This window comes from Calidris pugnax, unplaced genomic scaffold (assembly GCF_001431845.1).
Source record: "Calidris pugnax isolate Ruff unplaced genomic scaffold, ASM143184v1 scaffold7, whole genome shotgun sequence".
Lineage (NCBI taxonomy): Eukaryota > Metazoa > Chordata > Aves > Charadriiformes > Scolopacidae > Calidris > Calidris pugnax.
Genome location: NW_015090762.1, coordinates 535,687 through 562,811, shown reverse-complemented (window position 1 = coordinate 562,811; position 27,125 = coordinate 535,687). Strand labels below are relative to the sequence as shown.

At 45.7% G+C, this 27,125-nt stretch overlaps 1 protein-coding gene across 1 annotated transcript in view; it reads right to left on the bottom strand.

Annotated features, from left to right (window-relative positions):
* Window positions 1-1,153: 1,153 nt before the first annotated feature.
* HORMAD2 (HORMA domain containing 2) overlaps window positions 1,154-27,125 on the bottom strand; it is a 31,944-nt gene continuing 5,972 nt past the window's right edge. Inside the window, exons 3-14 of the mRNA XM_014942241.1 lie at window positions 25,111-25,201; window positions 24,127-24,271; window positions 22,030-22,093; window positions 20,972-21,008; window positions 19,673-19,693; window positions 18,826-18,852; window positions 17,426-17,493; window positions 14,320-14,474; window positions 13,493-13,746; window positions 12,088-12,196; window positions 10,960-11,024; window positions 1,154-1,711 (exon numbers count right to left, since the gene is read on the bottom strand). Coding sequence (XP_014797727.1) covers window positions 1,607-1,711; window positions 10,960-11,024; window positions 12,088-12,196; window positions 13,493-13,746; window positions 14,320-14,474; window positions 17,426-17,493; window positions 18,826-18,852; window positions 19,673-19,693; window positions 20,972-21,008; window positions 22,030-22,093; window positions 24,127-24,271; window positions 25,111-25,161 — 1,101 coding nt within the window. The 5' untranslated portion in view covers window positions 25,162-25,201 and the 3' untranslated portion in view covers window positions 1,154-1,606. The remainder of the gene's footprint in view (window positions 1,712-10,959; window positions 11,025-12,087; window positions 12,197-13,492; window positions 13,747-14,319; window positions 14,475-17,425; window positions 17,494-18,825; window positions 18,853-19,672; window positions 19,694-20,971; window positions 21,009-22,029; window positions 22,094-24,126; window positions 24,272-25,110; window positions 25,202-27,125) is intronic.

Genomic DNA, 27,125 nt, shown 5'->3' with positions numbered 1-27,125 from the left:
GCACTCTGTCTGCTTTGGGCCGAGTAAGGACAAGCTGGGGTATCAGCACTAGGATGGCAGGGCATTTCTCAGCGACCTGGAGAAGGAGGTTGACCAAACACCCAGGGCTGTTCCACTGCAGCATCATCTCTGTCTGCTCGGCCAGTTCTAGGCTGGATTCCAGCTCTTTCAGATGGCCAACTGCAGTAAGAGCATGAGAGGTGCATCAATCCACACCCTTCATCCAGTCACTGTTGCAGCAGTGAGGAAGATCCCCAATGCCAGCCTCAGGCACTGCCACAGCAGAAGACATCACCACATTCGTGGTGATAGGGAACTCGGTGTGTCCAGCGATAGCACTGGTGGCCCAGGGCCTTCAATCAGATGCCCTCGACGCTACGGGTCAGACACTTGCCAAGTGATCCTCACTGCTTTCTACAGAGCTGTCTGACGTACACCATGAAGAAGCACCTTGCATCCAAACCCACTGCTGCTCTGCAAGTCCTGTCCTGGAATACCTTTGCTGTGTAGCTGAAACCTCAGGGGTGCTGCTGCACTGCTGAGGGCATTACTCTGTTGTGCTCCAGTGCTTTTATTTCCCCACCGCCGTAAGATCCCAACGCTCCAGGCAACCAGCATGACGTTGGGATGCACCACATTCCCTTCTTCACTGCTGCTTATTTCAGCATCTCTTTTGTGATGTGCATAAAGAAATGCAAAGGTTGTTTTCCGAACACCTTTTTTTTAAATGTCTAAGACCAATTAAGACCATTTTGCTCCTCCTACTCCAACAGCAGCCATCAGGTCTCAACAGAGAGCTTGCCAGGCAACCTACATGACACAAAGCACAGCACCTTTGCTCCAAGGGACGCTGACTGTTGCTGTTGTTCTCCTTACCTCTATTTGCAACCACAAGGTACCTGTATTAAAGTTAGGCTTTAAATGCGGTGTATTTCAACACAATTTATATCGAACAACTGCCTAAGCCACTTTGCACATGGTGGGTTGCTGTTTTAGAAATAAGCTGATAATATAGTCATAGCAACACTACTTGCAGAGTCAGAAAAAAAAAAATTCAGCACCAGCAGAAAATGTGTACAGATTACTTTATCTCTGTATTGCATATAGATAAAAACCCTTCTAAAAAAAAAAAAAAATCTATGCTCCGGAAACAGTAGATAGGATGAAGTTAAGCACAATCTAGTGAATCATGAGACTTGTTGCTTGCTGGTGTTGGTACCTCAGAGAGTTCTTCTTGAAACAGTGCCATCAGATATTGATGACATATTGGTGCAGGACAGCCCAGCCACAGAGAAGGAGCTTTAGCCAGGGAGTGGGGGTGGAGGGGGGTGAGAGAGACGGAGAGAAGCACACAGACACCACACATGTGGAATCACAAATCCTCAACTTTAGAACATCAAACAAGTGCTGTTGGTCAACATTGTCATGACAATTATGGCGCTTGCTGTCTCTTGGCAATCCCAAGTTTGCACTAGACACATAAACATGCAGAAATACAGGCAGTATGGGGAAGGGTTAAATATTGCAAGGCAGTAAAAGGCCTTTACTAGTCAGATGACAACGCAAAGTCACACCTTCCAAAATGTATTGTGTGTCAGAATGAACATCACTTCCTGCCTTCCAGAAGCAGCTTCTCTGGTTCACTGACCTTCCTTTTCTTCTTGGGTCCTATTACCTCTTCCTGGCTAAACGCAAGGTTCAGGCAGCTTATCTGTAAGAACCATCAGAAACAGTGATCATTCTCACGGTGCAGGCTCCTGCTAGACAAGTCAAGAAACACAGCTTCCAAAACTACACCGTGTTTGCTTGGATCCTCCTGGGTTAGTTCAGCATGATCCTGTTCTCCAGAAAAGCAATTAGGCAAGAAATCAAAATAGGAATACTGGGTGGAATTGGGACTGTAAGATTTGTGAAAGCAACAGGTTCAGCTTCAGGGACAGAGAATGGAGTTGGTGGCACGAGGAACAACACCCATCTCCCAATCGCTGACAGAAAATACAAGGAGCAAGGAGTCCTTGGAGAAATATACTAGTTTATAGGGCATAGCCTTTTTCACCAAGCTCAGATAATCATTAAAGTATGCAAAAGAAGGGGGGCACATTTCAAATTTGTGGTGACTGGAAATGGCCTGTCAGGAGGAGACATCCAGTACCTCTACTTGTACATCAGGGAAATTCAACACAAGTTGGTCAATCTCAGACTTTGAAGACTACCTGTGAGTCTGCGAAATATAGCACAGCAAAGCCAGCTTTTTTTTTTCCAAGAGGGCTTAACTTCCCTCTAGAGAGACATAAACCTCCCTCAAAAATACTCAGGGGCCTACAAACCAAAAGGTTAATAACCAAGGATAAATGTATGTTAGAATAGAAGTGGGTCAATGTTACAGGCAATTCAGACAGACCACAGAGAGGGACAGCCAGAACAACAGTTGAAGTCTTGGCTGTGCCAGCAACAAACTCATTTCTTCTTGTTATCTTGTAACATATTTGGATTTTCACAATAATAATCTGGAGCTGCAGAGAGTAACGTGTGATGTCGCCCACCCAGAAGGGACAAAGCACACAGTCTGGTAATGTAACCTCTCCTGCTCTCCCTGGAACCCAGCTGAAGGGACACACCACAACGGCACACTGCTTCAACTTAGGATCCAAAAGAAAGTTAGCTTGGATGAAAATAAGGTGAATGAAGATGGAAAATAAGACTAACTGAGATCCTGCTCCAAGACATGAGTACTTTACTCCAGTTTCACCATAAAACATGATGAATTCCATAACTGAAGCAGGATAAACATAAGGAGTTAATAAAGAGCTATTCCAGAATGCATCCTGGAGACAAGCACAAGGTCTCCAGATTACAAGATGTGGTCATTATAGAATTCCCCACTCACGTCATCAAGGCTTTCTTTCTGTCTGACCTTGGTACGAGGCTTCAGTAATCTCTACATAGCAATGGGCTTTCTAATGTGTGAAATAACTCTGATTATGGATTAACAGCAAAATAATTTGAAGCAACCGCACTTTGCCTATCATGTTTCAAATTGTTTTTCCTCCCCTCTCCCCTCCTCTTCATTATGAGCAACACAATATTGCTTAATGCAGAAAGTACAATTTCCTCTCCATAAAAACAGAGAAAACAAGAATCTGCCAAAGTGGGATGGGCAGGTTCTCCTTTATCCTGCACGCTCAGGCTGACAAAACTCCCAACGCTGCCCAAGGCGTATTTGCTTGAGGAAAGAGCGATGAGTGGATCTCTGTGTTACAGCTCCTGACCTGATATCCAGCTGCTCAAACTGGCATTTTAGGCAGTTATTTACTTTCCTCTCCCTGGCATCGTTTTAACCTGTCTGCTTCCTTTTTTGAAGTCAAAGGCCCAGAGGGGGAAAACACTCCATCCAAAATCTCTGCAGTGCTGACACAGCTGCAGGGTTTGTACCCTGTCCCACTGGCCACGCAGGGAAGCAAAGCCACCACCCCCCAGTCTCCCGCCCCCAGTCACCTGAATGAGGCAGCTCCACTTCTGTTTTAGCCTCAACCACATAACGAGAGCATCAGCTAGAGCTGGGGCTTTGACTTCCTCTGTTGAGGAATGGATCTTCTGCAGCACAGGCAACTACTCAGTAAAGTTTCCTCCCCCTTTGCTATTCCTTCCTAAATGTTCAGCAGGGCTGGGATACTTTTGAGGCAGCAGAAACAGCCACAACGAGCTCACCCAGAGTCCACTGCAACTCTCCCACACTTTTCCTCCCTTTGACCCCAGGCAGCGTGACCACCTAACAGGAACCTGAGATGAGATGAGAAGGATAAAAACATCTATGCAAGCCATCAAGAGCTCTAGACAGGCACTATTCATCTATTGAAGGAATAAGATGTCAACTGTGTGAGGTATTTTGCCGAAGCCAACGTGTCCCATCCTGCCCCTGCCCAGCTACAAGTTCATGTAGGAGCTCAGAGCCAGGAACAGACCCCAAGTCCAACTTCCACGTCCCATCCTTAACCAAACACTCAAGCTTCTTCCCCAGAAACATTGCCCTAAATGGGATTAAGTCGGATCCTACTTATGTTTATTTGACTGTAACCAGAAAGTAAACCTCTTAAACGGTGTGGTGAAAAGCAGGAAATCCCTCCCATTGACTAAACATACAATCAAAGCCTACAGAAGTTGATTAATTCTAATTTTTCCCATGTACTGGGATGCCTGACTGAGAATAACTGATGGGAGAGCTTGTGCTGTAGGAATATTGGGTTTTTGTCTTACACAACCACTCCAGGCCCTCAGCTCACTGATGAGCCAGGTGCTGTACAAGCATGCAGTACAAGGCCTGGACCCTCGCGCGCTTGTCCTGCGAAGGGACCATGGTGACACCAGGACAGTGGGACAAGTCCAGACCAAGCAGCCAAGACAGGAACAGACCCATGACCTCCTGACGTCTGAGGTGTAGGTCTGGATCTATGTCATGCCATGAGCATACAGTGAGTCTGAATCTCCAGTTTTACAACACTGCACTACATGTAAAAAAGTAGTGTCTCACGGCCGAATTTTTCTGTAAAAATACAGCTAACTTGTGAATCATACAAGTGTTACTAATTTCTGGCATAAAACTAACAGGACAGCTGCACATTGTCTGGAGAAGATATCAGGCTAAAAATAGATTAGACTCAGATTAAAGCCTTCCCAAGGCAGACTGGTGGATGAAACAGAAAGAGCAGACCACAGCCACACTGCTATTCTTAGATAGACAAAATCAGGACCTAGTTTTGTGCTCTGCAGTTTTCAATCCCCAGTGTCCCCACGTATTCCGGCCAAAAATTCCCAGCATAAATTGAAGCAAATTTACAGCTCTCCTGACATGTGTTTTGCTTCCCAAGGCATCCTTATGTAGAAAAGCTAAAATTGCACAAGAGCATTCGGCTGTGTCCCTCTTTGTCCCTGGCCTGCCCCATGCTGAGGCTTGGCACTTGGCAAATTTTATGCCCTCAGAAGAGTTCCCTTTGTCAGGGACATGGAATGTTCAGTTTGGTACCTTGTAACTATCCTGACAAATTCAGAAGCACATTAATGTCAAAAGAAGTCCAGTTCCATCAAGTGAGCCAGAAGCATAGGGACTGAGATACAAGACTCAACTGCTGAGATAAGGCACGACGATCCTCAGGTGTCTGGAGACATCTGTCATCCTCAGGAAACTTTACTCAGAGAGAGCCAGTGCCTGATGTATCCTGTGATTTCAGTTGCATCTACCATGGACTCAATAGCACAGCAAACTCTTGCCACTTCCAAAAATCACGCCAGTGACTCTTTAAATTGATCTCCTAAGACCTGAGGCATCCCTGGTGACCAGAGATTCAGATCTCAGCTTGAAGGCAAAGAATTCCCATCTATTCCCTGACAGTTGGCTGCTCCATGCTCTCCCGGCACAGCAAAAGCCAAGATTCACAAGTTACATTGTGGTGTTCAGTGAAAGGACAAGAGGAAACAGACACAAACCTAAATACAGCAAATTTAAACATGAGGACAAACTTTTTTTTTTAACTGTGAGGACCATCAAATACTGGCACAAGTTGTCCAGAGAGGTTGTGGAGTCTTCATCCTTGGAGATAGTCAACACCTGACTGGACAGGCTCCTGAGAAACCTGCTCCACTTCATCCTGCTTTGAGCAGGTAGGTTGGACATGACCTTCTTCAACTGTCCCTCTGACCTCAGTGACTCTGTGAAGGCAGCACAGTGGTTAAACGTTCATCGTAGGGCTCAGCACTGGTCTCCTATCAGTTTCCAGTAAAGCGACTGCACTGACATCAGTGGAATTAATCCTGATTCTCATCGGTACACGTGGAGGAGACTCACGCTGGTTCGCATGAAAGCCAATTTATGCAGGTGGAAGAATGAAAGACACTCACTGTGGTGCTTCTGTGGAAACTTGCCACATTGTTCTGCCCAGGAAGCCATGCCAACACATCACTGACTACCACTAGCCCTCTTCCTTTTCCATAGCTCACTGTGAAAGTCTCTGACATTCAACGCAATTTCTTTTTCACAAACTGGAAGTCTCACAGGCCTACTCTGTCCCTCATGTCTCCTGTAGCATTTAAAGGACCAATGCACAGATTTTTCCAGAGTGTAAAAAAAAAAAAAAAATTAATCAGAAATACCAAACCAAAAAGAATTTATTAGTCCCTCTCCTTGTAACCTCTTCCAGGGCCCTCAGTCACACTGTGGTGCTGCTGTGCTGGCCATTCCAACTGCAAGGTCACAATTACGTCTCCCGAAACGGTTAGCCTTCCTCCTGTAAAATCACAGCTCTGTCACGGAGGAGGCGAGAGGCGATGGACACTCCTTCTGCCTACTCGGCTGCTGCCCAGCTTAGTCCCTCGTGGGACATTAGAGCTGTCCAACCTTAATTTATGCAGATTTCTCTCGAGGCTCTGGTTGCTAGCACGGATGGTATGGACACATGTAAAGGCAGCCAGCGCAGAAGCTCCACGGCTTCCTGCGGGTGTCCCTGGGGTGGCTGTCAGGGAATCTGAGGGTGCAAGGGTTAAATCTCCCCGGATCTGCGGGGTGATGAGCCTCACCTCCAAACCAAGAGATCACTCGGAAACTGCTTCCTGCGCACTAGACAGGGATAACTCATGCAAGGGATGAATGGCCCCAAGATACAGCTAAGGATCTGACGTGAATTGAGAGAAGCCAGGAATTTCCTGACCTCCCTGTCTCACTCCTCCCAGAATGGCCTGAGCTCACAGGAAGGAGAGAGGCAACCTCATCTCTGAATCTTTCTCTCTTCATTGTTTGGGTCTGTGTAGCCTCAGCTGGTTTGGAGGAGAAAATGTTCTGGGAACTTCTCATCAGATACTGCACTCTTGATAGACAGTTAGAGATAAACCTTTCTTTTTTTTTTTTTTTTTTTTGGTTTCTTTGTTTTTTTTCTCTTTTCTGCAAAAGTTCAAGATAATGACATTGCCACAGAAAAATGCTATCCTATAGCTCTGCAAATGGCAGGCTTCACCCTTCAACTGTTTTCTGTCATGGCAATTTTAAAAGTGGCTTGCCTGGGAAAAATCAGACAACAAAGGTCTTGATCTCCAAGCTGTTGTTCTGCAATTGGATCCACTTGCGCTGACCTTCACTTTCAGGCAGGAGCTGTTTACCTCACGGAAGCTCAGCAAAGGCACACGGATCAGGATGACCGTGGCCCTGGGCACCAACAGAACACTGATCACTGGCAAACGCAGCAGATATTGCCCATAGTGTGTCATCACTGAAAGACTGTTCACACCAGCCTCCATCGCTGACACAGTCCCTTGGAGAAGCAGGACAGGGCCAGGTAGCCAAGTCTTCTGCATGGGAGCAGCAGCTGGAGGCTAGACAGGCTGTCCTCTGAGGTCCAAACCAGCACTGATTTAGGTATGAAGCTCTCCCTAGACATCTAATTTCCAGACAGCTCCAGTTGAGAGAGCTATTCCGCATGGCAGGAACATGCCTACAGCAGGCAGAGAATCCCAGCGCAGGGACCCCTGAGCTACCACCGATCCAAACCGATGATGTCCACACAAGGCCAAGTGTCAACACGCTCCCTCATGTCCCACAGTGCTCCCGTAGCACAAGTGTGGCCAGTCCAGCAGCAGCAGCAGCGCCTGGCGCTCGCTAACGAAGCCAGCCCCTTGGGAGGCAGAACTGGCTTGTGCTGCGTTGATACGGCCACGCCATTCCCAGCCCTGGGGCAGGCTGGGTCGGGGGCCATGCGGGGCTCTCTGCACGCCTGCTTCACCCTGCACTGAGCCTCTGCTCTAAGGACCACCCCAGAACTGCAGCCCACAGCTTCCTGATGGGAGATAAAAAGTCTGCAGAGGCGTCCACATGGTCAGATTTTACTCATCTTCTAGTTCTGTTTCATTCCAGACTCATTCCACTGCTACATGTTTGCTTACATGAGGACAAAGCTTAGTAAATTCAGTTTGCAGGACAGGGATATTAAAGAACTCACAGAAGGAGAAACGAGTATGTTAAAGAATTCAGGAAGTTACCTTAAGCTCAGTGCAGGACCTCATTCTCATCAGCAGATTTCTATAAGCTAAACCAATGGGCAGCAATTCCCCATTTTACCCAACTCTTCCCAACTCTAGAGTGCCAGTGGAAAGTAGGAAGATGCATAAAGACAGCACAGTGGGCCAAATCCGTGGGTGATGCAATCAGCAGAACTCTCCCGAAGTCAGCAGAGGTAGGCTCATTGACATGCTGGTGTCTAACTCCAGATGATTAAGTACAGAGATGCTTTGCTGGGAAAGGGCAATCTCTCATTTGATCCTAAGTATCATCAATCATGAGATTGCAGATAACGAGCCGGTTGAGTACATGTAAATTTTTCTCCAATCTGAAAAGGCCTCTGTCAGAGACTCTCCGTGGCCATCACCAAAGGCCAGTTACAGCTCTAACTGGGGCAGGAATAGCTGCTCCTCTTCTGGCAGATGGGCATCCTTCGCCTCTCCCATGTCGAGTAGATAAAAATAAGCCTTTAATACTTTCATTCCTGGGTTTCCTGAAGAGCTATAGGTCAGGAAGATAACGACCAATAAATTCAGTTCCAACAGCCCAGTTTTTATTTTTGATAACTAAGGAACCAGAAAGAATAAAGCAGTTCACTTCAGCGGAGGAACAGGAATGGGCTCGTCCACATTTCCAAAAGCAACTTGTGACTGCAGGTACCACATTTTTGAACTCAGCACCTCTTGAATATCAAATCCTTGTACAGACATCAAATTCTGGGACACTCCAAATCATTTTAGTTAGTTCTGAGAATGTTGGCCCAAATGTTTAACTAGACAGAGAGCACCTTTAAGCGCAAGCCCCTGAGGTGCTGCTCCACAAAGAGCTGAACAGAAGGGCAGATCTCCCTCCAGGACCCTCTTTGCCTGTTCCTCACTGGCCAGTTTTTCCCACTCCACTCCCTTAAGGGCAGTGCTGGTGAGCAATGACTCCGTCAGCTCATTCAAGGGGATCTTCTTCTGGTGGAAACCCAACACACAAAATCACGCACCAGCACTGCAAGTCTAAAGGCCCCCCAAAAATCACACCTCTGTGGCCCAGGCTGGGTTGTTCCCCAAGGCCCCTCACACACCAATTAAAATTAAAAATCCAGGAAAAAGCAATTAACTCTGGGGACTCTTACAGCTCCTTAAAGCAGAGAGCTTCTCCAAACACTCCTGGCAGTTAGAAAATGCTGTTGCTGGACTGTACTGTATGTGGATAGCAACAAGGTGTTTGCACTCACACCCCAACAGGGCTACTCCTACTCATCTTACCTGTACTTGACCCTGTTAGATAATACCTAACTCAGAATTCCCAGCCACCCAAGCTTGTCCTCATTTTTTAAGACGAACTTCACTCCCCAGCTCGGCTTCCTGATTCAAGTGGAATACACAATGGTCACTTGTCTTAACCACTTCCCTCAGAAAAGCAGGGAAAGTCCCTCTCATATGGAAAATAGTGTCAGATTTTTATTAGCCCTGGCTTTACAACAATGATCTGCACTTTTTAACTAGTGACTTGACTTTGTTTTTCCCTAAACTGACTGAAATATTAGTCAGCTTCTAAGCTATGGTGGCTTAAAAAACAGTATCAAAGAAGACATGAAAAAACCCCCTCTGCCATGCAGAATCTACCAGGCAGGGATGCTGGGTTTTTTTAAGTCTTTGGAAGCGGTCAATGGATAAAGTGACTCTTCCATTTTTCAGCAACTAATGCTGTTTCCACCACCTTCAGACACTCTCACTATTGCTACCGTGTTCTAATGACATTCACATGCTGCAGAGAGAGGAGTCTGGTGCTCTGCTTACAATCGTGACAGACCCGAAAGAATGTCAGAGCATGAATCAGTAGGACAACCACGAGTTACAAACAAAAAAGGCTCCTGTTTTCACACAGACGACAGAATAAACAATGATCAGAAGGAAACTGGAGGATGTGACACCAAAAAAAAATGTGGTTAAAGTTTGAAAAATACCAGCCTATGCACAGAAGTTCACTTCTGAGACCCAGAGTCAAGGCAAATACTTCACAGATGCCTTTTGAATGACACGTTAAGTTGTAGTCTCCAGTTGCTGTCTGGGTTAGACACCCCGGGATTCTTTTCAACAGAGGCGGGGAAAATTTTAGTAGCAATTTCCTCCTCTCATTAACTTACCCTGTAACGATTCAATTTCTGAACACTCAGCTCACACGATTTTCAACTCATTTGAATGGGAGGAGGATCAAGTGGCGACTCTGGTGGTGTTCAGAGATTTGCCCTGTCACTGACAAAACCTCTGCACAAGCCCATGAATTCGAGTTCTGATTCTGACTCAGGGTTTGGCCTGGGCAGCCTTCAGGATGGAATTCATTTCGCATAGCTTTATTTATCTAAAATTACATGTCTGGTCTATCCTAGTTCTTTAGGTTGCCCACACACCCAATGAGAAAGAGATCAGCACCTCCAGGGGATCATTATTCCCATCCTAGAAAGGTGGCCAAAAAGGGAGAGGATTCAGTAAGTACCTGTGACTCACACGTAAGGATAGTCTGGAAGCAAGAAAGGAGAGGGGAAGACCGTGTCAGGAAACAGACAAACACATCCCTCAAACTAACACAGGGCGGTGATTTCAGAACCTTAATCCAAAGACACACACAGGCACAGCAGCCTGGTTGGGGCACTGATAGGTTTAGTCCACGTGTGTAATTCACTAGTGGCAAATCCAGAGAACAGTACAAAACTCGTATACTGGAGGGATGAAATAAGCTGACCATGGAAAGTTTCTTCCTTTATGCTTATATCCCAATGCCTAAAACTTTGTAGCTTCTATGTATTTTGATACCACACAAGAAATCCTCTAATGTTGGTTAAATCTTGTGTCATCCTGGATGAGATAATGTTCCGTGGCAATGATTTCCACCTTCCCCAGCATACCTTAGAGCCACTGAAATTTGCTCACCTTTTGAGATGCCCTTGAGCAATACATCCTGCCTGTCTCCTTTATCCCTGTCATCTTCTCTCCACCTACAATCCAAACATCAGATCAAAATTAGCTCTGAAGTTAAAACCCTAAATTTAATAGAAAAAAAAACCATCCAGAAGCCTGACTGAGCCACTGTAGCAAAACCCCATGCCTGACCTGAAATCGTGTAACCTTTGGCAGTGCCAGACTCCGGCAGTTTATTCCCGGAAACAGGGATTTCAGAATAAAGCGTCACCTGAACATGCAACACATCTACTATCAATACTTAAACTCTGTTTTAACTTGGTTTCCTAAGAAAACAAAGCTTTTGCCTGCATATACTCTATTCAGGTGTATATGGGGAAGGAGGGGCTGTCCCTTGACTAATAACTATTGACCTTATTAGACAGTTTCAATAAAATTTGATGGGGGGGTCCCAAAGCACCTCAGTTTCATGAAACCAGGCAACTGGTTTGAGGAGGAAGAGCCTGTTAATATCCCCAGAGTGGAAAAGGTGGCAGTATGAGCTCACCCCTTATTAGTCATCCAAGAATCTGCAGGAGAAAGACCTGAAAAGGTGACTTCCCAGGCAGACAAGCCTCTTTATTCCACTGCCACTGGATCTCAGGAATGCTATTTACCATTTTGTCACTAGATGGTATTGTTCCACAGGCTATATCTGAGAGCCTCAAAGGTCAAATACAGCATGGTATAGCAGAAGCCGGGTGGAGTGAAGTGCAAGAAAAGGCTGTTGTGTATTTTCATGTATGTTTTCACATATGGAAGTCATTAGCAAAATCAAACTATAACAGCTAAAGGAAAAGAGCCTTGGTGAAAATGTAGATAAAGTCATGCAGTATTGATGAACTGTGCATTTCCTCCATATCTGAAAAAAACTGCTGAGATAAAGAGGTGGAAAGAAATTGATAAAAAATTGAATGTTTCTGTTAACAAACCAAGCATATACAACAGGCCCTTCCTTATAGTTCAATCCGATCTGACATAAAATTCAAACAGCCTGACAAACTCTGCTCATCCATTTCACAGCAAGTGAGAAAATCTAAATATTATGCTCGGGTATAATCACAAACAAAAGCTCCTTCAGTTTTGAAACCAGGCATTTACCTGTATCTTGAAGGTAAAAAGAAGATGCTTCCGTTTTCCAGCCTGGATGGGTGTCACTTTTCCCCTCTCCGTGCTCACTTGAATCTGCTCTGACAGGTACAGGGTGATTCTGTAAAGCAAATGATGCTTTGTCTTAATAGCTTAACCTAAAAAACATGCCCAAATGGTAAATCCATAAACCCAGCTCTAATCGGGATGATACTTTCACAGCTCCTCAGTGTCCAGGCCTTTCTTCTCCCAAACCTACAGGTCCTTCAAGAAAGAATTTTTTTCAGAAAAGATGGAATTCCAACCTAAATGGCTTCCAGTCTTCAGGAGTTAGTTCTGATGGAGTTTATTCCCTGGCACCGATCACCTAAAATTAAATTGTCAAGTCTGAGCTACCAGCCCAGGTAGCTCAGTCCTTCTCTGTCAGTTTGGAGAGGCAGCACTACAGGACCGTTCATTCCAGTCTACCTTGGTGTCTAAGGAAATTATCATAGGATCATGGAACGGTCTGGGTTGGAAGGGACCTTAAAGACCATCCAGTCCCACCCCCTGCCCTGGGCAGGGACACCTCCCACCACACCAGGTTGCTCCAAGCCCCCTCCAACCTGCCCTTGAACCCCTCCAGGGATGGGGCAGCCACAGCTTCTCGGGGCAACCTGGGCCAGGCTCTCACCACCCTCACACCAAACAAGTTCTTCCTTAGATCTCATCTCAATCTCCCTTCTTTCAGTTTAAAACCACTGCCCCTCGTCCTGCCACTCTACATCCCTGTAAAAAGTCCCTCCCCAGCTTTCCTGGAGCCCCTTCAGACACTGCAAAGCTGCCATAACGTCTCCCCTGGAGCCTTTTCTTCTCCAGGCTGAACAACCCTGAATTTTCTGAATTTCCTGCTGAAGATGCCTCCTCCTCCACTCAGCGCAGAGGGGGGCCTAGAGACATTAGACGCAGCGTATAATTTGAGATGGCTGAAAGTAAGAGGTAAGTGGAGAGAATCCCACCTAACTGCACAGTGGAACATAGCTTAGTCCTGAGAAACACCAAGTGGAAATGCAAAACTCTGCAATTTTCTCCATTTTGTGCGTGTCTGTGTATAAATGCGTGCGTGTGTGCACACACATGTTGTCTGTGTGCACACACATGTTGTCTGTGTGCACACACATGTGCTGTGTCTCTCTGTAGAATCACTGCCCTCTTCTGGGAGAAAGAACATACTGGAGTCAGTAGGTCAGTGGGTATGGAGTGAAATTCCCTTATGTCTACAGAATTCCAGGCTCAGTGTCCAATCTGCCACAGCGCTGCTGCCCTACACAAACTGAAACCCTTATTAAACTAGGATTCTGAGAAAATGGTTTGTAGCAGAGTTTTGCTGGATAAACTCCATTCCTCCAGCAAGAACAGAACAGAGCTGTTTCTATACCTTTGTGTTCCCCTCCTCTTCCTCTTCATCACAGTCTAACCCTTGATGGGAGATCTCAGTAGGTCCATTCTTCTGGATTAGGTTGCTTCCAGCTGTCCCCATTCTTTTCTTTTCAGTTGTCACTCTCATTTTCATGAGGTGGAAGCCAGTGGAGACTGACCCTACTCTCAGGTTGACAGGTTCGCCATCAAAAAAGAGGTCACCGGGGCTGCCATCCTCCTTAAAGCCCGGGGGCTGGTAATCTTTGGGAGTTACTGCACAGGGAGAAAGAACCCACTGATGTCAGAGAAATCAAGTTCCATCCCTCCTTCATCTGATTTGTAAAGAACAAGTGTATATCAGCCCCAAGTAACAACATCAACTACTAAAAATATTCTGGGGTTGTTTTTTTTTTTTTTCAGGAAGAAGTGAGAGAATGCAAAGGAAAAAATGAGCTCAGCAAATATTATCAGGGAGCTCAAAGAAATAACAACTTTAGGACACTGAGATACCATTAATGTGCTCAACTTTCTGGAGCAGAACCTGGCAAACGCAGGATGCCTGTTCCTTAAAAAACCAAACACAAAACCTGTGCAGGAGAAGCACATCTTTCACATGGCCTGCCTGTGCTTCTTACACAGATGTTCAACCCCTTCTAAAAAAGCTTCTGCCATCCCTGTGTGTCAGAAGGCTTTACTGTGCTTTACACCATTTCTTACTGTTCTCACTTAACAGCTTACACCATTTCACCTTTCTATACTTTACCTACTTTACAGGGGATCATAATTAGCACAGAAACTGAAGGGAAGGGAATTTTCCCCCCCCAGCACGCACTGTCCTCCACCTACCCTCGTTGTAGTAGTGGAGTTTCATGGTCAGGGTAATGTCGTTGGGAAGGGGGCCAAGGTTTTGCATCAGCAGGTAGAGTTTACGGATCAGGAGCCTGCTGGCCTCTTTGATGTCCTTCTCACCACACACCCCATTCACCAAGTTCATCTGGTTGCTACAATCGGAAGAAGAATAACAGATTTGTTTTCCTCAGTCATGAATATTCACGATGTAATTACAAATACAGGGCACCCACTGACTTGTCTGAAACCACCAGCAACAAAGCTTCAATGCCTTTATGTAATTTCCAGATAAACAGGGAAGTGAAACAGACTCCAGGGATGGGGTGGCATCAGCAAAACAACAGCTCTAAACTAAGAGGCCTGGCATTTACATTTGAACAGACTTTGTAGCTGGGGCAATGGACCCCATTATACAAATGTCATGACTCACTTGTTTGAACATGATTAAATTGGATCAAAGGACCATAAAACAAGTGCCTTTCACCTAAGCAATTTCAGGAATGAGAGGAATGAGGTGAGAATCCCATATAAAGCCGATTCATCACAGGGGCTGTTTTCAAGTCCATTTTGCAGTTTGAAGAGAAGTGAATTGCATGTTCTCACTGCAATTCCATGTAAGAAAAACCAGCTCAGGAGCACATTTTTCAGAAGTGACTAAGGGGCATTCCTCTCACCTCCTTCACCCACCCGAATGCCAGCCAGCCAGCTAAGCAAGCAGTCTAGACCGAGAGAAACCTCTTACAGAGGTGGGATGAATCGCCCTCCGGAGCAGTTTGTTTCTCTTGACTACAGAGGTAGATGAGATGAGCAGCTGAGATCAGCCAGCTAACTTTAGGCAGTTGAAAGATGGATCAGATGAATCACTAGGTGACTAAGGAACCCAAACTTCCCTAGCTTTCAATGAGAAGGGGCCTTAAAAAAAAAAAAAAAAGTAGCTCCTCCATTAGAAAGTGAAGTCTCTGGAAGCCCACTGGCAGGTGGATGACACTAGATACAGATCTAACATCATCATCCCAAGTCGCTGCCAAAGCAGAAAGTGACTTAAGGGAGCAGAGAGAATCTCAGGGATGAATTTGACTGACTGAACTACTGGAAAGAACAGCTTCATTAAGAGTGATTTCCCCTTCCAGTTGAAGCTTCTCGGCTCGTCAGGAAAACCAAGTGGCTGCTGAACAGCTTGAATTCCCACAGCAGGGTTTGGGAGGTTCCAAGCTGCCAACAGCGCGATTAGATTAAATCCTGCATGTTTAGAAATGTCCATCAAGCGAGAGGACAAGTGCTGGCAATGCCTCAGGTGGAGTAAAGAGAAGGCAGGGCTTCTCTTACACATCGCCTTTCCAAGGCTTGGGATTAGCAGGGTAGAAAGAGTAAAGGGAAGAATATAAGCAAAAGAGATGAGACTTCCATAGGAATTAATAGGTTCAATATGGGAATAACATTGTGAATTTAAAGCAGGAATGTGTCAAAAGGTAGAAGCTGAGGAACTGAACCTCTCTGAAAGGTCCATAGCAAAGAATTTCTCCAAAATTCATCTATAATATGGCAGAGACCATTTAGGTGAAAGTTTCCCTTACCACTCAGACACGATGACACAGACCCACAAAACATCTCTCACAGAAGGATTAGCTCAGAGTTTGCACAGGACAATAAACCTTGCAGGTGTAGGAAAGCAGTTTTATCAGCTGAAGGAGCTGATAGCAAAGATGACACAATGCTCTGATCAATGCCAGAACAGCCAGTTTACAAGCGACTGCAGGTACATGCAGGATCCTGCGATAGCAGCGTCAGGCTCTGAGGAGAGACAGCAGAGCCCAGGAATCCCCTGCCACAGGCCCTGGAGCCTCAGAGCAATAATGAACAGAGCAGTAATGAGATTTCGATGGAGCAGGTACAAACACAACAGGAAGATTACACAGCCTCTTCTTGGCCAGTGGGACAGACACCAAGGGATGCTGAGTTCCACTCGGGGACTGCTGTTATTTCTAGGAACTAGTAACTGATCTGAGGAAGGCTGATTAAAAAATCAAAGTACTCAAGAGCCATCTATTATCTTTCAGATCCCAAAGGTCTCCTCTTATCCTCAGTGTAGTGAGGATAACTGACATCAGCTTCAAAGCAGAAACAGAGGGTACAGTCAACAGGACACTCCAGGTTCAAACATAGTTCAGATTTTCCCAACAACTGACATCAGCTTCAAAGCAGAAACAGAGAGTACAGTCAACAGGACACTCCAGGTTCAGATAGTTCAGATTTTCCCAATAGAAAATCATTTTGCCACGTACTACAAATTATTTGGACGTGTTTAGAGAAAGAGCAGCTAATGCCACACTACAGGTTTCCTAAGGGGCAGATGAGACAGCAGAGCTCTCTTGCTGTACAGGCAGGTTCTGAGGCCCAAAGATCCATCAGCGGCAATTGCAGAAGCAACCTAAAAGCAGCTTAACTATTTTTCTTTGCTTTGGTTACAACCAACGGCCTTTGATAGTATTTATTTTAAACTACACAAGATTATGGCCTATTAAACACAGCTTTAAAATACCTAACAGAGAGAGAAAGCCAAAAAGATGCAAAAAGCTGCTGCTTCCTGCCACACATTTTGCAGCATCAACTCAGGCATCATAAGCGAAAGTTCTCTCTGGTCACCCACGCACGACTGCTCAAGCAGAAAACACGTATGCAAATGCCCAAGGGAAAAAAAAGTCCTGGGTGCAGGATCATGGTGAAAGGGATCAGACCCAAAAAAGCTGCGTTTGAAAGCACCAGGCTGTCCTGTGGAAATGGAAGGACAGTCATTAGTTGAGACAGCAGCAAGCGCAACAGCGGTGCCGGGTTCTGCATCGCTGCCCTGATTAGGTACCGTTTCTATAAATGATCCTTAATTCAGTTCTGCTGCACTTGAAGCGCCGTGCTGTGCTACGTAACAGCATTTCTACTCATCAGCTCGGCAGTTCATATCCTGTAGGGTGAATATCCTCCTCTCTGATGATATTTACAGCTGCTCAGCGACTCAGACGCGCTCTAATCATAAAGCGCAGTTTCTTCTTAATGCCTCGAGAACACAATTTTCACAGTGCAATTCTGAGGAATCAAACCAAACCATTACCTGATGATGGCCATCTGGGGCACCTCCTTTTTGTACTTGAATTTGAATTGATACAGTTCAGTCACTGTCTAGAGAGGGGAAAAGAAGAAATGGGTCTCTCTCAGTAACGAGTGTAAGGATGTGCTCAACTTAGCAGTGCCCTTTCGCAACTTTATGCCAGAGCACAGCATTAATTTAATGACACGATGACAGATTTAACTCTCCTACTTCTTGCACAGGCTTTGGCAAATGTTCTTAACAAGCCCAGCTTACCTAGCGCTGAAAGAAGCACCAAAAAATGACAAACTTCCTGCTTCCTCCTTCCACTTCCTCTGTGGGCCTGACACCCCAGCCTAAATCTCTAAGGAGGGCCAGCCCACCACCCCAACCTACCTCCTCCCTTTCTAAAAGGAAATATGTGAGGCTTCCCAGGTGACACAGTGTCACAAGGAAGCCTGGCCCGGAGTTCTGCATGGACACAAGGGCCTGAAGGACTCTTCCTACTGGGAAATGCAAACAATGCTGCATGAGAAAAGTTTCTGCATTTTACCGGTCTCAGAATTTTCTGAGGGAGACAAAAAAGAAAACCCCAGATGATTTTCCATTTAAAAGGAAAGGATTTGCTATGATTTTAGAGAATAAAATAATTCGGAAGAACACACTACTTCACCACAAGAGAAAGGATCTATTGTAGTCCAATTCCATGCCTATAATTCGCTTTTTCCAGAGTCATTGAGGTCGTTTAGTAGGAGCTGAGCTGAGCCCTTAACTCTGAGCCTTCCTTACAAATCCCAGCCTCAGCAGGGACTGAACTCTCACTCTCTCCCCAGTGAGGCAGCAGAACTACAATCAGGTGAGCACTGGTTCCGCATCCGGACAGCGTGGATGCAGCACCTGGCTGGTACCTCACGCTGCCCAGCCTGCCTCCACCAGCTACGTGGAGACAAACCAGAAACACAACCAAGAACACAGAAAGGGTAAGTGCAGGCACAAGGCGACACACATATCCCAGGGCTGAAGTGATTCTCAACTCCTGTCCTAAACCTCTCCCCGTGAAGTGAAAAAAAACAGCTCTCTTCTCGACACTGCTGTTAAAAAGATGGTTTGGAAAACAATTATTTTGAATTTCCCATTCCTTCTCTTCAGGAAAGACAAACAAAACCCCCAACGTGCCCATTAGTTGCCCGTGAACGCCCCTGCCTGAGGCCAAAGATGGGCCCACAGCCTGGTGCCTGGTGGGAGCGTTTGATCACAATCCAGCTCACTGAGCTGTCATTCTTGAGTGAAGTCTGAAGAAGAGAAACAGGGTCACCAAGCAGTTATGTCAGGGTAGAATTTAGGCCTACAAGTCCACTCTGAATACAAATCTACTCACCCATGCCTTCAGTTTGCCTCAAAGATTAATTAAGACTCTTTCTTACCTCCGGTTCCTTGGGATTGGTGTAAATCTGTTAGAAGAAAGCACAGTGAGGGCATTCTCCTCTTGGAGAACTTGAACCAGTGAAAAGTGACTAAACAATGATATTTTCATTTTACAGCAGAGATTGGACTATCTTTAGCGTGGGATCAGAGAAAGGAATGGCTGAGAAACAGCCTTCCTCTATCAGCAGTCAATACTTACCACTTCAAAGACAGGTAGGAGACACTCAGCTGTGTAATTGTGGAGGAATGAGGTTAATTCCCATTCCAGCCCTTGCAGGCAACTATTGATGCCTGAGATTTAACGACTCAGATGATGCACAGAAGAGATGCATAGCATAGCTCTTGGGGCTTCACAAAGGACCAGGGCAAAAGACCTGCCATGTAACCGCTAGAGTGTGGTTTCTCCCATATCAGATTAATAGGGAGGGCTCTTCTGCCGGGGGAAATGGAGAAGACACAGCAGCTTCCAAGGGTGGAGGCAAGAATTTAAAGAAAGCGATGACATGAAGCACAAGAAAGTGCTTCCAGGAGTTTAAGGATGCATGGAAGGCCTCAGAGGCAGAAGTCTGACATAGGAGCAAAATATTCCCACACAGCCTGGGAAGTTCAGCATTACCATACTTAAGAAAGGTCATCACTGTATTAAAAACCACACACATTTTTGCTTTAAAAAGCATGCAAACAGGCTGACGCAACCTGGGTTTAAGAAAGGTCATCACTGTATTAAAAACCACACACATTTTGGCTTCCCCTTGAAAAGCGCGCAAACAGGCTGACGCAACCTGGGCTCCGTATCTTTTTCAAGCAGGGTGAGGGGAAAAGACAACCTTATATTCGTTTACTTACTGCGAGGACAGCGATGTGTAACTAAGGAGGGAAACACAAAACACAAAATCAGAATCTAACCTTAGTGGGCAAGGAAAAGAAAGGCCCATCAAACTGTAACTGCCCACAGACACTGAGGGAACAGATGCGCTCACCAGGCGGGGAGGTCAACCCCTCCATGGAGACTCTCCCTAGCACGGCATCAGCAACACCTAGTGGCCACTTTGCTTGGCTTTACTTGCAGTTTCCCGAGAAAACAACTGCACACTCAGGATTCTCTCCTGAGACTCTCCCTAAACAAGTCCCCAAAGGCTATGCCGACTTAAAACTCTTTTACAAGAGCACTCATAGCTACTGAAGACTAATATTTGCTCTCTGCTGCAAAACTCCCCAAAGGTATTTAATTTATTCTGTAGAAAGAAAACGTACATGGGACTGCTCTTGAAAACAATCCCAGAACATGCATTAAACGTCTCTGGTTTTTCCTTAACCCTTGTCAAATAGCAATTAATTTCTATCTGTCATAAATAGCAGAGGACTAAACACCTCCTAGAACTGTCAGCAAGCAATAAACTGAGTTCACAGCATTTTGAATTATCTTACGCACACTGACAGTTGGATTGATGTATAAGAGCCCATCTGATCATCAGTGCCGAAACACCACCACTTCATCTGATCTAGATGAGAGCTGGTTTGATGAACAGCACTGACAGAGATGACAACACTTGGTGCTTTTTCCTGTGCTGAGCAGTTTTTGTGTGAGAATCAGCAAGGAATATGATTACTTACTAGCTGATTTTGCTCTGGAACCAGTTATATACCTTACTTGATGAACTACTTGAACTACTTTCCAAAAAAAAAAGGTAATAAATTCTGAACCCAAGAGAAAAGTTAGGAGGCTTAGAGAAGAGGAGGAGAAGGGAAAAGACGAGGGGAAAGGGGATGAAGGAAACCTGTGTCAGGAAAACAGGCACGGAGATCAAGACCTGAGTTCTGACTGGCAGTGTCTCTATCCAGACGTTAGAGAACGCAAATGTAAAACACAGAACTAAGGGAAAGCCCTTCCAAGCTGCAAATGAGTTCACATGCCATGTACAGGCGAGTCTGGAGAGCAACAGCGGTCAATAGTTGGGCTGAAGGAATAAAATACCAAGTCTTACATGTATATACTCAGGGCAGGGTCTTCCCCCTACCCCACAGCTGGGAATGTGTGTTGTGGGCAACCAAGATCACTATAAAACTATAAAGCAGGAATGGAAAAGATAGTTTGGTCTATGAAGAAATAGGAAACTCCATCAAAAAACATGAAAAAAAACTTACATACTGCCTCTCCAAAGCATCAAAACATCCTTGAACCCTGCCAGGGAAAGACACGTTAACACTAACCAGCAATATTTATCTCCTGATCTGTAAACACATACTCATTATACACAGTTTAAAGTGCACTTTTTTTCTGGAATTAAGACAACAGAGCTAGCAACATTTGGGGCTTGGAAAGTCCTTTTCAGGTCAACCATCATAAAGGCGCTGTCCTCCCTTCTGCATTTGTGCATTGTTTATAATACTAGGCCGTATCCTGTCAGCCTGCAACCCACTCAAACCCTGACAAAGACAAGGATGCGAGGCCGAAGGCTGGCTCTGCGTGGTTCTCAGCTCAGCGCTCTATTTTGGCTCCCCAGCTTGCTCCCCAGTGGCTCTTTTCCCACTGGCAGTGTACGGAGCTTGGCTGGAACCGCAGTGCGAAGGCGGCCTGACATGTCTAGTCTTGTAAATTTTTTGTTATCTGATGCATAGTTTACATCTATGGACTTTCTTCAAGTAGTAAATATTCTTTGAGGCAGCAATGGTCAGATATTTACTCTTTGAGTCAAAGGATGTGCAGCTTAGGTATCTCCTCAGCACATCAAAGTCAAACTCTCTGCTTGTTGGGAACATGCCAACTCTGAAACACATCTTAAAGCTGTAGGGTACTGAGGCACACAATATCCAGAGAGATAAAATATTGTACGTACTGAAAAACAAGCCACAGGAATCCCTGTAAAGGTGCAACTAGGAAAGACTCAACAACAGAATCAATCCCATGCTTTTCTTTGCCCTCTCTCTGCACCTACGCTGCCTGTGTGCGCTCGGGGGCCTGACCATGACCTCACTGCAGCCAACACTTCAACAGACCTTGAACTCACATGATCCTGGGCAGCTAATTCTGTCTCGGTTACTCAGAGGCCAAGTGCAGCCGCTGCAGAGGTGGGAGTCGCGCTGGCAGAGCTGATAGCAGTGCTGGGCACGGCATTGTCAAATTCAGGAAGACGACGAACGCGAGGGGTAGATGTCTTGCTATTCAGCACAATCTTGTCTTGGTTTCACTGTTACTCACTTACCACTTGACTATCTGCAACGATCCCAGGCAGCTTTTATCTTCTCGGAGAATTTTTAGACAGAGGTCTGCAAAACCAGATTTAGCACACAGTTACCATCCTTATCACAGCTGTTGGGCAAACACTGAAACTAAGCCGGTCACCCTCCCTTTTTTTGGATAAAACGCGTTATCTGGAGGTCCTTCCTGAGCGGAAATGTTGGGTTTCCACTGAGTCTCAGGTGGGCTGACAAAAGCTTATTGCTGCATTTTCAAATGTCAAGGCTTTGCTCAGATGTTCCGGACTGTCCCAGAAAAAGTACTAGAGTTAGGTCTTAATTTTGAAAGACCAGCAGCTTCTGTCCTCTCCTCCCTCCTCTTCTTCCCTCCCATCTATCCTGCCATTCCCTAACAACACCTTCACTTCTGCATTCAGGCTTCACCAGCATCCATAAGAGGGAAACAACTGTGCTCAGAATAAACTATTTCTGTTAAGCTTTTCTATGCGGTTCCTTCTACCTCTATTTTCAGGCATTCAGAATGGCGAGAGGAAACCCATCCTGCAAATGAAGAGGTGAATTAATAACACCTAGGATTCAAGCAAGGAGCCCTCAAAGGCACGAGTAGGCCACATGTCAACATTCTTAATCAAAAATGCACTTGAAAGATCTGATGTTTGCTTAAAAAGACTAGTGGCTTCTCAGGGTTAGGTGATCAAGACCAAATTTAGGATTTCCTGTGCCCTCAACCAAGTCCACAAAGTGCACTTTGGATGAGAAGCTCAACATGCCTTGGCAACGTGCGCTGGAGCCGAGAATCCCCACACCCCTGGGCTGCATCCCCAGCCCCGTGGGCAGCAGGGCCAGGGGGGGATTCTGCCCCTCTGCTCCGCTCTGGGGAGACACCCCCCAGTGCTGCCTCCAGCTCTGGGGCCACCACCAGCAGAAGGACATGGAGCTGTTGGAGCGGGGCCAGAGGAGGCCCCGGAGATGCTGGGAGGGCTGGAGCCCCTCTGCTGGGAGGGGGGGCTGAGAGAGTTGGGGGGGTTCAGCCTGGAGAAGAGAAGGCTCCGGGGAGACCTTGGAGCCCCTTCCAGTCCCTCAAGGGGCTCCAGGAGAGATGGGGAGGGACTCTGGATGAGGGAGGGGAGCCCTAGGAGGAGGGGGAAGGGTTTGACCCTGCAAGAGGGGAGATGGAGCTGAGCTGTGGGGAAGAACTTGTTTGGTGTGAGGGTGGGGAGAGCCTGGCCCAGGTTGCCCTGAGAAGCTGTGGCTGCCCCATCCCTGGAGGGGTTCAAGGGCAGGTTGGAGGGGGCTTGGAGCACCCTGGTGTGGTGGGAGGTGTCCCTGCCCAGGGCAGGGGGTGGCACTGGGGGGGCTTTAAGGTCCCTTCCAACCCAAACCATCCTGTGATTCTGTGTTTCAGGACAACTAACTGCCTAATTGAAAACATGGGAACAGATTGGAATGCATGGAGACATTTCACACCCTACTAATGCGTCTCGAGTGAACATGAAGATGTTGATGATTCAAAGGATCACTAATTCTTGTGACCCTATGATAACTCTTTGGTTCTAAAGTTCTTCTTTTTCCTAAAGTTCTGATTCCCAAGCACATGTGGTTATGTGAGATGGCTTTCACAGAAAAAGAAAACAATAAAGCAAACAAATCTACTTTCAGTTTTGCAAGGAAACTTGCAATTATGAACTCAAGGGCTCAAAAATCCAAAGGAAAATGAAACACACCAATCAGAGTTAATTTTTTAAAACAAACTGATTTTAAGTCTGTCTGCTGACTCTGAGGTAAACAGCTGTGATCAGAATAAATTATTTCTATTAAGCTTTTCTGATTTCTGGTTCACAAGGCTGGGAACGGCAAGGAATGTTTATAAACCAGAAGAAACACTAAGAGAAAAGTCATGAGTTGCCAAAAAGTTGTCTCCTGTGTTCGCTCTCTGTCTGATGCAGGACAGTCTGCATCCAGACTTGAGAAGGCCTGTAAGTTAAATTCCTAATACACTGAGCTCATACATATACGAGCAGCTGGAAATTAACATGTAAAGCCGATTATAGCTAAAATAGAGCTAGCAGAAATAAGAGTTCAGCACAATTTGAAGGTGTTACCATCCAAATAGCGGGTTCCGTAAGAGCTCTCTGGGAAGAGCCCTCTCATGTATGTGATACAGGACACGGAGATGGCCAGAAGTCTTTTCACCAGTGCCACAGACTGCTGCTCAGTAGCAATTCTGTTGGGGAACAACACTGACTCCTGAAAAAGAAGGGCAAAGCCAAAAATAGCACCATTTTAGCGTAACACAGGGATTATATTTAGAAACAACTCTCAGCAGGTGGAAAACGAAGGTAACTTGTAATTTTAACATTTCTCTGGTCATACTAGACAGGGAAGACTAATGCCTAACATGGGTGGGATTAAATGTTTTAAGGACAGTTATCATTAGATCTGGCACAATTTACTCAGCAGCAGAACGCACTGGTAATTCCCTTCCCTTTTATTGCAGCGGAACTTTCCCACCCCCTCCACTGCACCAATGCTGGCACTTAACAGACAACCACTCTGTTAAAAAAAAAAAAAAAAAGAAGTGGATAGTTTTCTGCCAGCAGAGTCAAACAAGCGCCAGGGCTGGTGTGGTGTTTGTGGCTGTACCAAAGTTCACTGCCTGCCACAGCTTTTTTGAGATCTGACAGCAGGCTGAACCTGCCACCGCTGGATGCAGACCCAGTTTTCAGAGTGAATTTAACAGAGAGTTGTAAACAGTAGGTATCTACCACTGGAGCTAATGTAAATACTAAACACTGTGTGATTTTAACATGACCAATCTCAGCGGAAAGTATACTAAATATAGTTCCTCTGTCAGGTGGTCGTTGTTTTTCTTCCTGGCAATAAAGCCCTGTGTGCACCTAATGAGCCTACATTTATTTAGTCACATGTCAAAGCCCCATGCTGTACCTTCCTGGACTCACTGAATTGAAAATAACCCAGGAACAGTGCAGACAACAGAAAGCGCTCCCACCTCCACAGCCACAGATGTGCCAGGTTCAAAACCAAGCACTAAGATTGTCGATACCATCACATTTCAAGGTTTTTACCGTAGAGGACTTTTTCTTTTGCCTGGTCTTTAAAAGCTGTTGAGTTGCCATCCTGTATTTCAAAGACCTGCCTTCCACTTGCAATTAGAACCTGGGAGAAAAAAAAAGAAAAGCCATGAGACACCTGGAAAATACACAGTCATTGCTATTCCTCATCTTCCTTAAGCTCAGAATTAGATTTTTCGGCCTTATTTAGGTTTAAAAGCCAATTGCCAGTAGGACAGCAAAAGCAAAGCAAACCAAGGACACTCTGTGGCACTGCCTGAGAGGCTGCAGAGTGAGAAAACTCCTTATTCACCGGTAAATGGTCAATAGTATTTGAAATTCAGGGCCACAACTGTACCTGGTGTCAGCTGGTCACTTCCAAACACATTTCTCATATTCCAAACCACAAATGTAAATTCCTACAACCACTAAAAAGTGTGAAGGGGGAATGTGAAAGAACTGGAAGTCTGCCAATAGCAGCCAATATTTTAGCGAGGGTAAGCAGCAAGTGCACCAGCATCAATCTTGGCTGGAAAAAAAGGGAATGATTCTTCTGGGACACCTTGAAATTAAAAAAAAAGGGTGAAAAAAACCCAAAAGAGACAAGTCCACATTGTTTCAATGAAAGCAAGCCTTGTTAGACAAACCTCGATTAAAGAGGAAAATCTTTTTACACGAATGGAAAGCTGATTGATAAAAGCAGTAACGTGGTCATTATATGTATCACACTTTGGTGAGGTGCTTGATGTAGCACCGTCTGACATCTTGATTAAAAACTCCCATTAGATGGAATTAACGAGGCACGCGTTAGCTGGTTTGAGAAATGGCTCGCTGGGAGATCTCCGAGTGTAGCTGCTAACGGGGAGATGCTAATGAAGGGAAACGCCACAAACAGGTCCCCGGAGCAGCACTGCCTTGTCTGCAGCTCATCAATATTTCTATTAACAATTAAAATAATAAGCATAAACAGAACGGGTTGATTTAAGTCGCGACCTAATGCAGGGAGAGGCGGACGTTTATCAAAACAGTTGATCTAATCTTGTTCTGCATTTGTACCTTTTCAGCTTTTTTTCCATGAAAGGCTCATTTCCATTTGTTGGCAGTCGTTAAGACATGTTGATTGGAACATGTTGACAGCTTTTATGCTAAATTTAGCACTTCATTTAGTAATGAGGCCAGATTACAGCTATAAAAGCATATTTAAACAAATACACACCTGCAAAATTTTTAATATGTTAAATATTTTAGGAAAGTATTTTTTTTTTTCACTCATGATAGGCTGTGAACAGGACTGGAATGCAATTAGAGCAGACAAAGGCATTATTCCAACGTGAGGTTATTAGCTAAATAAAGCTGCTTTAAGCAAGCCAGAGAGATAAGAAAACATGTTTTCTGTAACATGCTGATCTATAATTGATTTATTGTGCAAAGGAAATTCCATCAGTTAGACTGAGCTTATCTCCTCCACCCCAGTATGGGGTACCCTCCATGGCTCCGGCATCACCTGGGCCAAACTCACACCTACAGGAAGGTGCCCTGGCTCTCCCCAGCTCCACCACCCACCTGCTCTGAAGCCAATTAATTAATTACCCAGGATCAGGAAATTAGTAGGAATCGGGAGAAACCAGACCTCCTGCAGGCCTAGCAACCTTCATCCCCAGGGGATTTCACCCCCCATCCCTGTGGCCTGCACACCTGCTGCCCCTTGGGCCTGATGTGGGCCCTGGGAGGCTGCAGCGGGCCCAGAAAAAGCAGCCACATGCTTCTTTAAAAGCCTTTTTCTTTTCTTTTCTTTTTTGGTTCTGTTTTTTCAGAGTTGAAGCTCAGGCCAAGCCAGGCCCCACCCGGGGCCTGGTCCTGCCCCTCACCCAGCAGCACCCACCGCCCTGAGGCGCTGAGAGATGCCCTGAGTTTCAGGGGGTCCCTAAGGCTGGGGGTCCCCTGAGGTGCCAGGTGGGTCCCTGAGGCAGGGGGTCCCCTGAGTTTTGGGGGTTCCCTGAGGCTGGGAGGGCTCACTGAAGCTGAGGCTC